At 36.4% G+C, this 12,525-nt stretch overlaps 1 protein-coding gene across 1 annotated transcript; it reads right to left on the bottom strand.

Moving 5' to 3' along the window:
• Positions 1-11,251: 11,251 nt before the first annotated feature.
• Or5b12 (olfactory receptor family 5 subfamily B member 12) lies at positions 11,252-12,196 on the bottom strand. Its single transcript, NM_001000254.1, has one exon. The coding sequence runs from the start codon at positions 12,194-12,196 to the stop codon at positions 11,252-11,254; it is 945 nt and encodes a 314-aa protein (NP_001000254.1).
• Positions 12,197-12,525: the final 329 nt, after the last annotated feature.

The raw sequence follows: 12,525 nt of genomic DNA on the forward strand, positions 1-12,525 counted from the left end.
GGGAGGGGGATGTTGGCCCAGAAACCAGGAAGGGGAATAACAATCGAAATGTAAATAAGAAATACTCAAGTTAATAAAGATTAAAAAAAAAGATTAAAAGTTACGCTAAGCATGTTTGTCTCCTGAAATATTTATCATTTCTTCATGGTGAATACTTTAAAAAAATCCTTATTTCTGACTCACCGGGTTATTTTTGTGAATATATATGTCTATATGAATACATATAGGTAATAGTAACAATTGATGAAAAGAGTGGCCATGAATTTTAGTGAGAGCAAGGAGAGTTATATAGGAGAGTTTTGAGGGAGACTAGGGAAGAGAAAAATGTTATTGAATACAATCTCTAAAATAAAAAGAAAACAAAAGAAAAAAATGCATTCTTAGATCAAAACACACAAATATTATAAAAAGCCCATGCATTTTACATGTTATTTTTATTAAGTTACATTGGAAGAAATTTTGATTCTCATTTTAAGTTCTTTTTAGTCTAGTACATTACATGGAGAGGACACTCAAGAGATGTTGATTGTAAAATATATTTTAATTTTATGATTTATAATTTTGTATTTTCTGAAGTTGTTTACTTTCTGTATTTTTATATCTTTTTAAAAAATTTTATTGGATTTTTAAATTTACATTTCAAATGTTATGCCCTTTCCCAGTTTCCCAGTCTGTAAACCTGTCCAAACCCCCTTCCGTTTCCTTCTATGAGGGTATTCCTCCTCCTCATGCCAGCCTACCCTGATATTCCCGTACACTGGGGGTGGGGGGGCGGTGTCCAGTCTTGGCAGGACCAAGGGCTTCTCCTCCCATTGGTGCCCAACAAGGACATTCACTGATATGTATGTAGCTGGAACCATGGGTCTGTCCATGTGCATTCTTTGGGTTGTGGTTTAGTCCTTGGGACCTCTGGTTGGTTGGTATGATTTCTGTTATGGGGATGCAAGCCCCTTCAGCTCCTTCGATCCTTTCTATAACTCCTCCAATAGGGAACTGATTCTCAGTTCAATGGTGGGCTGATAGAATTTGCCTCTATATTTGTCATGATCTGGCAGAGCCTCTCAAGAGACAGCTATATTAGGTTACTATCAGCACACACTTATTGGCATTAGCAATATTGTTTGGGTTTAGTAGCTGTATGTTTATGGGCTGGATCCCCAGCTAGAGCAAGCTTTGAATGGTCATTCCTCCAGTCTCCACTCCAAACGTTGTCTCCATATATCCTCCTATGAATATTTTTGTTTCTCCTTTGAAGAAGGACTGAAGCAACCACACTTTGGTCATCCTTCTTCTTGAGTTTCATGTGGTCTTTGGATTTTATCTTGGATAATTCAAGATTTTGGGCTAATATACACGTATCAGTGAGTGGATACCATGTGTGCGGTTTTTGTGATGGGGTTACATCATTCAGTATATTTTCCCTAGTTCCATCTATTTGCCTATGAATTTCAGGAAGTTATTGTTTTTGATAGCTGAGTAGTAGTCCATTGTTTAGACATACCACATTTTCTGTATCCATTCCTTTGTTGAAGAGCAGCTATATCTTTCCAGCTTCTGGCTATTATTAATAGCGCTGCTATGAACATAGTGGGGCATGTATCCTTGATATATGTTGGAGCATCATTTGGGTATATGCCAAGGAGTGGTATAGCTGTGTCCTTAGGTAGTACTATGTCTAATTTTCTGACAACCTCCAGACTGATTTCCAGAGTAGTTGTACTAGCTTGCAATCCCAACAATGGAAGAGTGTTTCTCTTTCTCCACATTCTCACCATCATCTGTTGTTACCTGAGTTTTTGATCTTAGCCATTCTGACTGGTGTGATGTGGAATCGCAGGGTTGTTTTGATTTGCATTTCCCTGATGACTAAGGATGTTGAACATTTCTTTAGGTAATTCTCAGCCATTTGATATTCCTCAATTGAGAATTCTTTGTTTAGCTCTGTACCCCATTTTTAATAGTGTTATTTGGCTCTCTGGACTCTAACTTCTTAAGTTCTTTGTAATATCGGATATTAGCCCTTTATTGGATATAGAATTGGTAAGGATCTTTGTCCAATCTGTTGATTGGCATTTTGTCCTGATGACAGTGTCCTTTGCCTTACAGAAGCTTTGCAATTTTATGAGGTCCTATTTGTCAATTCTTATCTTAGAGCATAACCCATTGGTGTTCTGTACAAAAAATTTCCCCATTGTCCATGAGTTTAAGGTTCTCCCCCACTTTTTCTTCTATTAGTTTGAGTGTATCTGGTTTGATGTGGAGGTCCTTGATCCACTTGAACTTGAGTTTTGTACAGGGTATAAGAATGGATCTATTTGCATTCTTCTACATGCTGATCTCCAGTTAAACCAGCACCATTTGTTGAAAATTATATCTTTTTCCACTGGAGGTTGTAGCTCGTTTGTCAAAGATCAAGTGACCATAGGAGTGCAGGTTCATTTCTGGGTCTTGAATTCTATTCCATTGATCTATCTCCCTGTCTCTGTACCAAGACCATACAGTTTTTATCACTACTGCTCTGTAATATATCTTCAGGTCAGGGACAGTGATTCCCCCAGATGTTCTTTGATTGTTGAGTATAGTTGTTGCTATCATAGGTTTTTTGTTATTCCAAATGAATTTGCAAATTGCTCTTTCTAACTATAAAGAATTGAATGGGAATTTTGATGGGGATTGCATTGAATCTGTAGATTGCTTTTGGCAAAATGGCCATTTTTATTGTACTAATCTTGACAATCCATGATCACGGGAGGTCTTTCCATCTTCTGAGATCACCTTCAATTTCTTTCTGCAGAGATGTGAAGTTCTTGTCATACAGGTCTTCCACTTGCTTGGTTAAAGACACACTGAGATGTTTTATGTTATTTGTGACTATTGTGATGGGTGTCATTTCCATAATTTCTTTCTCAGCCTTTTTATCTTTTTAGTAGAGGAAGGCTGTACTGATTTGTTTGAATTAATTTTATATGCAACCACTTTTCTGCAGTTGTTTATAAGGCTTAGTAGTTCTCTAGTGGTACTTTTGAGATGACTTAAGTATACTATCATATCCTCTGCAAATAGTGATATTTTTAATTCTTCCTTTCCAATTGGTATCCTTTTGACCTCCTTTTGTTGTTTGCTTGCTCTGGCTAGGACTTCAAATACTATATTGAATCAGTAGGAAGAGTGGGCAGCATTGTCAAATTTCTGATTTTAGTGGCATTGCTTCAAGTATCTCTCCATTTAGTTTGATGTTGGTTACCTGTACGCTGTATATTGCTTTTACTATGTTAAGGTACAGGCCTTGAATTTCTCATCTTTGCAAGACTTTTAATATGAAGAAGGGTTGGATTTTGTGAAATGTTTTTCAGCATTTAATGCAACGAACATGTGTTTTTTTCCTTTGTGTTTGTTTATATAGTGGATCACGTTGATGGAGTTCCATACATTCAACCATTTCTTCATCACTGGGATGAAGCCTACTTGATTATGATGGATGATCATTTTGATGTGTTCTTGGATTCAGTTTGCAAGTGCTTTATTGAGTATTTTGCATCGATATTCATAAGGGAAATTGGTCTGAAGTTCTCTTTCTTTGTTGGGTCTTTGTGTGGTTTAGGTATAAGTGTTAATTGTGGCTTTATTGAAGGAATTGGGTAGTGTTCCTTCTTTTTCTATTATATGGAATAGTTTGGACAGTATTGGTTTTAGATCTTCTATGAAGGTCTGATAGAATTCATTATAAAACCCACCTGGTTTATTTCTTTTGGGGTTATGGAACTGTTTAGATGGTTTATTTGACCCTGATTTAACTTTGCTACCTGGTATTTGTCTAGAAAACTGTCCATTTCCTCCAAATTTATTAGGATCTGATGAATCTTTGAATTTCCTTAGATTCTGTTGTTATGTCTCCCTTTCCTTTCTGATTTTGTTAATTTGGATACTCTCTCTGTGCCCTCCAGTTAGTCTGTCTAAGTGTTTATCAATCTTATTGATTTTCTCAAAGATCCAGTTCCTGGGTTTTTGATTTTTTGTATAGTTCTTTTTGTTTCTACTTGGGTGATTTCAGTCCCGAGATCGATTATTTCCTTTCATCTACTCCTCTTGGATGTCATTAATTCTTTTTCTTCTAGAGCTTTTAGGTGTGCTGTCAAACTACTAATGTATTATCTCTCTTGTTTTTTTTTTTTTTTTTTTTTTTTTTAGGCTGCACTCAGAGCTATGAGTTTTCCTCTTAGCAGTCCTTTCCTTGTGTTCCATAAGTTTGGATACCTTGTGCCTTCATTTTCATTAAATTCAAAAAAATCTTTAATTTCTTTCTTTATTTCTTCCTTGACCAAGTTATCTACTCAGAGCATTGTTCATCCTGCATGTGCATGTGGGCTTTCTGTCAGTTTTTTGTTTTTGAAGACCAGTCTTAGTCTGCAATGACCTGATAAGATGCATGCGATTATTTCAATCTTCTTGTATCTGCTGAGGTTTGTTTCATGACTAATTATATGGTCAGTTTTGGAGATGGTACCATGAGGTGCTGAGAGGAAAGTATGTTCTTTTGTTTTATAATGAATGTTCTATGTGTATTGGTTAAGTCCATTTGGTTCATAACTTCTGTTAGTTTCTCTATGTCTCTATGTCTCTGCTTAATTTCTGTTTCCATGATCTGTCCATTGATGAAAGTAGGGTGTTTAGACCTCCTACTATTATTGTGTGAGGTACAGTGTGTGATTTGAGCTTCAGTAAGGTTTCTTTTACGAATGTAGGTACCCTTTCATTTGAAGCATAGATATTTAGGATTGAGAGTTCATCTTACTGGATTTTTCCTTTGATGAATATGAAGTGTCTTTCCTTATCTTTTTTGATATCTTTTGGCTGAATTTCGATTTTATTTGATAGTAAAATGGCTACTCTAGCTTGTTTCTTGGGACCATTTGCTTGGAAAATTGTTTTCTAGCTTTTTACTCTGAGGTAGTGTCTGTTTTTGTCTTTGAAGTGTGTTTCCTGTATGCAGCAAAATGCTGGATCCTCCTTATGTATCCAGTCTGTTAGTCTATGTCTTTTTTTTTTTTTTGTGTGTGTGTGGTGTCGAGTCCATTGATGTTAAAAGATATTAAGAAATAGTAATTATTATTTTCTCTCATTTTTGTTGTTAGAAGTGGAAATATGTCTGTGTGGCTATCTTCTTTTTGGTTTTTTGCAAGAAGATTACTTTCTTATTTTTTCTAGGGCATAGTTTCCCTCCTTGTGTTGGAGTTTTCCATCCATTATCCTTTAAGCCTGGATTTGTGGAAGGATATTGTGCAAATTTGGTTTTGTCATGGAACATCTTGGTTTCTCCATCTATGTTAATTGAGATTTTTGCTGGATATAATAGCCTGGATAGCATTTGTCTTTTCTTAAGGTCTATATGACACTTGCCACGGATCTTCTGACTTTCAGAATTTCTGGTGCTAAGTATGCTGTAAATTTGGTAGGTCTGCCTTTTTATGTTACTTAACCTTTTTCCCCTTACAGCTTTTAATATTCTTTCTTTCTTTCCTTCTTTCCTTCCTTCCTTCCTTCTTTCTTTCTTTCTTTTTTGCATTTGGTGTTTTGACTATTATGTGACAGGAGGAATTTCTTTTTTGGTTCAATATATTTGAAGTTCTGTAAGGCTTTTTGTATGTTCATGGGTATTTCTTTCGTAGGTTAGGGAAGTTTTCTTCTATAATTTTGTTGAAAATATTTACTGGCCCTTTAAGTTGGGTATCTTCACTCTCTTCTGTACTTATTATCCTTAGATTTGATCTTCTCATTCTGTCCTGGATTTCATGGATATTTTCCATTGCAGTTTTTTTGCATTTTACATTTTCTTTGATGGTTGTGTCAGTGATTTTTTATGGTATCTTCTGCCCTTGAGATTCTCTCTTCTATCTCTTGTATTCTGTTGGTGATGCTTGCCTTTATGACTGCTGATCTCTTTCCTAGGTTTTATATCTCAAGGGATGTAACCCTTAGTGATTACTTTACTCTTTCCATTTTCATATTCATATCCTGGATGGTTTTGTTTAATTCCTTCCCCTGTTTGGTTGTGTTTTCCTGTAATTTTTAAAGGGATTTTTGTGTTTTCTTTTTAAGGGCTTCTACTTGTTTACCTGTATTGTCCTGTATTTCTTAATGTCCTCTATCATCACCATGAAATGTGATTTTAAACACACATCTTGCTTTTCCGTTGTGTTTCAATATCTAGTATTTGTTTTATTGAGAGAACTGGGCTCTGATGATGACATCTAGTTTTGGTTTCTGTTGCTTAGTTTCCTGTGCTTGCCTCTCGCCCTCAGGTTGTCACTCATGTTAGCTGGTCTTACTGTCTCTGTAAGCCTATGTGTCAGCACTCTTGTAGACCTGTTTTCTTTCAGCAGGTTCTCTGTACAGAATTGTGAGCCTGGGTCAGCTCTGGGCTCAGGCAGAAACTGGAAGGGTCCTGTCCCAGACTTTTCCTGGATTTGTATGTCCTCAGGGCCCCAGGTGGGTCACTTGGCCTAGAAGATTTGGTCTTACCTCTGACTTCAGGTGTATTAGGGCTCATGGTGATGGGCTTTCATTTCCATGCACAGGCAGAGCTAAGACCGGAAGAACCCTTTCTTACACTTTCTGTATTTAATCATGTTCTTTTTTTTAAAAAACCTTCATAAAAGTACTACTTTGTTATTATTAGGAGGTTCAATAGGACAAGACACAAAGTAATACATTTAAAAAAGGTAAGTGTCTCATCTTTCTCTAGTTATTTTTGCTATTCCTATAAAATTCCTATGAAATATTTATAACAATAAAAATCCTTATTTCTTGCTTTAAACATATAATATATAATACTATTTTATTTATAGTCTTTTTACTGTTCTGTAGCCTATTGCTTCTATGTCATTGTAAGTTAATACCAATTGCCATTTTAGAATTCCTAATATGGATAAAGCTTATGCAGAAATCAAACATTTTAAAAATAAACCTTAATTAGACTCTTATTTAAGCCAGTACCTATAACTAAGTAGGTTCATTACATATAAAAAACTTAGTTTAGATAAGGTTTGAAGTAATTTAGTTTCTAAGGACTTTAGAGATGGTAAATAAAGTGCTTACTTCACAATTATTAGGACTTGAGTTGGGATTCTCACTATCTACATAAAAATTGGTACTTGCACAATGACCCACAACTGGACAATGGCAGAGAGTGAGAAACTTTGGAACACTCAGTCCTAAATGAGATGTCTTCAGCAAACCTTTCCCACAGAGCATCTCAGAGATCTTTGTGGAAGAGGAGACAGAAAGACTGTAAGAGCTAGAGGTAGTGGATAACACTAGAGAAAAAGGGTCTTCCATACATGACAGGACTGGTGCACATATAAATTCACAGGGACTGGCAGCACACAAACGATTTGCACAGGTTCAATCCCGAATGAGTTCCAGCTCCAAGATTGAAAGGGAAATGTGGACACAGTGTCCCACTCATAATCAAGAAGATATTTATGATTGATATTGGAAAACAAAAATTTAGTTTTTTCCAATGGAGTCTCATTGAATATATCAATTATACTCCAGAGCAGGCCCCAAGCTCAGAAGTAGATAGCAAAAAAATTAACTTTTTAATTACTTTTTGTGTGAAAACTTTTGTTTATTTTTGACATATTTTGTCTTCCTGTTTTTTGTTTTGATTTTCATTTTTTGAAAGAGTGAGAGAATTTCATAAAGTCATTGTTTTTGATAGCTGTGTAATATTCCAATGTGTAGATGTACCACATTTTCTGTATCCATTCCTCTGTTGAAGAGCATCTGGCTTCTTTCCAGCTTCTGGCTACTATAATAAGGCTGCTATGAACATAGTGGAGCACTTGTCTTTTTTATATGTTGGGGCATCTTTTGGGTATATGCCCAAGAGAGGTATAGCTGGGTCCTCAGGTAGTTCAATGTCCAATTTTCTGAGGAGGCTCCAGACTGATTTCCAGAATGGTTGTACCAGTCTGCAATGCCACCAACAATGGAGAAGTGTTCCTCTTTCTCCACATCCTTGCCAGCATTTGCTGTCACCTAAGTTTTTTGATCTTAGCCATTCTCACAATGGAGGGAACTGGAAAATATCATCCTGAGTGAGGTAACCCAATCACAGAAAAACGCACATGGTATGCACTCATTGATAAGTGGCTATTAGCCCAAATGCTTGAATTACCCTAGATGTACAGAACACATGAAACTCAAGACTGATGATCAAAATGTGAATGCTTCATTCCTTCTTTAAAAGGGGAACAAGAATACCCTTGGCAGGGAATAGGGAGGCAAAGATTAAAACAGAGGCAGAAGGAACACCCATTCAGAGCCTGCCCCACATGTGGCCCATACATATACAGGCACCCAATTTGACAAGATGGATAAAGCAAAGAAGTGCAGGCCAACAGGAGCCGGATGTAGATCTCACCTGAGAGACACAGACAGAATACAGCAAATACATAGGCGAATGCCAGCAGCAAACCACTGAACTGAGAACGGGACCCCCATTGAAGGAATCAGAGAAAGAACTGGAAGAGCTTGAAGGGGCTCGAGACCCCATATGAACAACAATGCCAATCCACCAGAGCTTCCAGGGACTAAGCCCCTACCCAAAGACTATACATGGACTGACCTTGGACTCTAACCTCAAAGGTAGCAGTGAATAGCCTAGTAAGAGCACCAGTGGAAAGGGATGCCCTTGGTCCTGCTAAGACTGAACCCCCAGTGAAGGTGATTAATGGGGGGAGGGCGGTAATGGGGGGAGGATGGTGAGGGGAACACCCATATAAAAGGGGAGGGGGAGGAGTTAGGCAGATGTTGGCCCAGAAACCGGGAAAAGGAATAACATTCGAAATGTAAATAAGAAATACTCAAGTTAATAAAAAAAAAAGAAAGAGTGAGAGAGACAGAGAGTCAGAGATATAGAATGAATGAATTTGTGTCAATGGGCAGATAAATGGGTCATGGGAGGAGTTGGGGAAGGAAAAAATAAACAAAATACATTGTATGATTAAAAAACCCTTTCTTTTTAGATCAAATAGCTGCCCTAAAATACTCCAAACTAGAGAAAATTTGAAATAACTCAAATTTCAAGTTTCAAACATCTGACTCAAAATTTTATAACATTTATTTATTTACAACATTATATTATGTTATTGATAACAATAACATTTTTGGTGTTTGATAATAAAAATCAAATGTTATATTTGGATGCGTATCATTTAGACATAACTAATTATGCTCATCTTCATATATTTCTCTATTAAAGTGATCAAATAAACATATTGGTTTTATATAATGCTGCACCAATATGGCTGTTTGTGTCACAAAATAAGTATCTATATACAGAGATTTACATAAAATCTTAAACTTTTTTAATGAGAATTTCACAATACAGAATATTATTTGATCCAACCCATCCTGATTCCCTTTCCTCCAATTCTTCCCTTATCCCCTGGCTACTAATTTTCTCATAAATTTTATATTTTTACATAAGTCATATCACTATTGCACCAATAGATCTGTATTTCCAGTAGCTTGGGATAACAAATTAGCATGATTGTTGAATACTTTTCTACTCCAGTAACGCAAATAGAATCTTCCAGCACTATAATAGCTAGTGAATAGAAATGAAGCTTCTAGGTTGATACCAGATTGATTTTTCTGTGTCATATGATTCTAGAGTGGTTTATTTTCAGTATTAAGGCCTTAGCTCCAAGTTATGAAGGATAACCAAGAGTAATTGTTAGCCTTTGATATCTGGGAGAGAGTGTCCATTTGTTACAGAGCAACCACATTAAAACTTTAAAATATATGAACATGATATATATGTGTATGTATCATTTTAGGAGACTTTTCTACTACTTTTATTAGTGGCCTTATGAAATTTTCAAAAACAGTATTATTTTTCTCATATTTGTTGATTCTTTACTCTTTCATCTCTTATTCCATTAACTCTTCCTTTTCCAATATTGTCTCCTCTTCAGAGACTATACGTATATTCTATTCTCTTTTTCTTTAAATCACCTCCCACCACCATTATGGCCTCTTACTAATTTCCTAGGCACTCTAATTTAAGCACGCATATCTAAATATTCAAATATAAAATATATATCTTAAAGACAACATTAAATGTTTATCTTTCTGACTCTGGATTACCTAATGTATATCATTTCCAGGCATATCATTTTATTGTGATATTAATGATTTTATTTTTCTTACAACTGAATAGTACTCCATTAAATATCTTTTCTACAGTTTCATTACCCACTCATCAGATGATAGACATCTAAGCTGTCCCCATTTCTTGATATTGAACTGAGTAGCATCAATATGGATGAGAAAGTATATCTGTAGAATACAGAGTCCTTTGGAAATATGTCAGGACAGGTATAGCTGGTTCATATGGTAGATCTATTTCACACATTTGTAGGAAAATTTACACTGATTTCTATAGTGACCACGGTTTTCACTTCTATCAATCATGCAAAAGAGATCCCTTTTTCGTACATGGATGCTGGAATTTATTATCCTTTGCTTTTGCTTTTGATCTTAGCCTTTCTGACAGGAGTAAGATGAAATCTCAAAGTAGTCTTAATCTGAATTTTCCTCATGGCTAAAAATTTGAACATTTGAAAAATATTTCATAGTAAATTCTGATGTTTCTTTTGAGAATTCTATTTACTTCCATTCCATGGTTTTAAGTTGGGTGATTTACTTTCTCAACATTTACCATTATTTTTTTCTTTTAATTTTTGAGATAAAATTTCTCTAGGTAGTCTTGGCTATCCTGTAATTCACTCTGTAGACCAGGCTGGCCTCAAACTCAGATACCCATCTGCCTCTGTCTCTCAAGTGTTAGGATTAAAGATGTGCCCCACTACTGCCTGGCTTTGATGTTTATTATTATTTTTAAAACATTGCACGTTCCTGATACTAATCATGGTCATTTTTTATAGCTGGTAAGGATTTTCCCCATAGGTTTCTCATTTAAGAGGGATGCATATGCAGTGCACATATACACATGAGTAGACATGAGCATGAGATAGTGGAGTAACCATATCCATTTAAATCTATTTATTAAATCCAGTATTCTCCCTTGATGAGTGATTGCTTCTAATCTATTGTTTCTAGTGTTCTTATTATATAGCTGAGGCATTATTTTAATAATTATAAGTATAGGAACTGGATAGTCAATATTTTTCATAAATTTAGAAAGCAAATGAAACTGTCTTATAGTAGATTTGTTGTAAAACTAAAATATGAATGTTATGGTAGATTTTGCATTGACTACAGCTTTTTTGAATGCACCCTTAACATCTTTGTTCCTCAGGCTGTAAACTAAAGGGTTCAGCATTGGAATAATCATGGTGTAGAATACAGATGCCATTTTGTCAGTGCCCATGGTGTGACTGGAACTGGGCTGCAAATACATGAAGATAACGGTACCATAGAAGATGGAGACTGCAGTGAGGTGGGAAACACAGGTGGAAAATGCCTTCTGGCGTCCTTCAGATGAATGCATCCTCAGAATAGTGATAAAGATAAACAGGTAGGAGATCACAATGACCACAATAGAGAAAAGAGCATTAAAACCCACAACAAAGAAAATCACCGTCTCACTGAGAGAGGTGTCTGAGCATGAGAGGGCCAGGAGAGGTGGGGCATCACAGAAAAAGTGGTCTATCACATTGAACTTGCAGAAGGAGAGCCTGAAAATGTTTCCAGTGTGGACAGAGGAATTCAGGAAGCCACAGACATAGGAGCCTATGATCAGACAAGCACATGTGTTTGTGGTCATGGTGGTGGTATAATGCAGGGGCTTACACACTGCTGCATAGCGGTCATAAGCCATGGCAGCCAAGAGAAAGCTTTCTGTGGTTATAAAGCCCACAAAGAAGAAGAACTGGGTTCCACAAGCATTGTGGGATATGGTTTTGTCTATTGAAAGGAGACCTGCCATTACTTTGGGAGTGACAGCTGAAGAATAACCAAAGTCCACCAGAGACAGGTGACTGAGAAAAAGATACATGGGTGTATGGAGGTGTGAGTCCAGTAGAATCAACCCTACCATTCCCAGGTTCCCAAGCAAGGTGCTGAGATAGATGAGAAGGAAGACAATGAAGAGTGGTATCTGGAGTTCTGGGTCATCTGTTAACCCTGCAAGAATGAACTCAGTCACCTCGGTACTGTTTTTCATTGGGGATCATGTGGCTGCCCTGTAGCAAAGAGAATGAGATGAGAATGAGAATGGAGAGTAATGTGCGGTATTTTCTGACTTATCTCTCCATGCCTCCCTTCAGTGTGGCAATGTTCCTTTCAAGCATTCTGACCCAAGTTGGCTGTGGCAGGAAAATTCAAGTTTAAATTAAAATGAGATCATACTGTGTTTAGAAAAGACAATGTATTTCAATCTAGTATCTTCACATATGACTGAATTGAGGTTCAGGAAAAAAGTCTTAGGTAAGACTGCCATATTAGTTGTTCCCTAGAAAAGCACAAAGTCTGTATTTGAAGCTTCAAACCAAG

This window comes from Rattus norvegicus, chromosome 1, assembly GCF_036323735.1.
Source record: "Rattus norvegicus strain BN/NHsdMcwi chromosome 1, GRCr8, whole genome shotgun sequence".
Lineage (NCBI taxonomy): Eukaryota > Metazoa > Chordata > Mammalia > Rodentia > Muridae > Rattus > Rattus norvegicus.

What these genes read in the sequence shown, in the direction of transcription:
- Or5b12 (NM_001000254.1), bottom strand. Translation starts at nt 12,196, where the DNA reads ATGAAAAACAGTACCGAGGTGACTGAGTTCATTCTTGCAGGGTTAACA.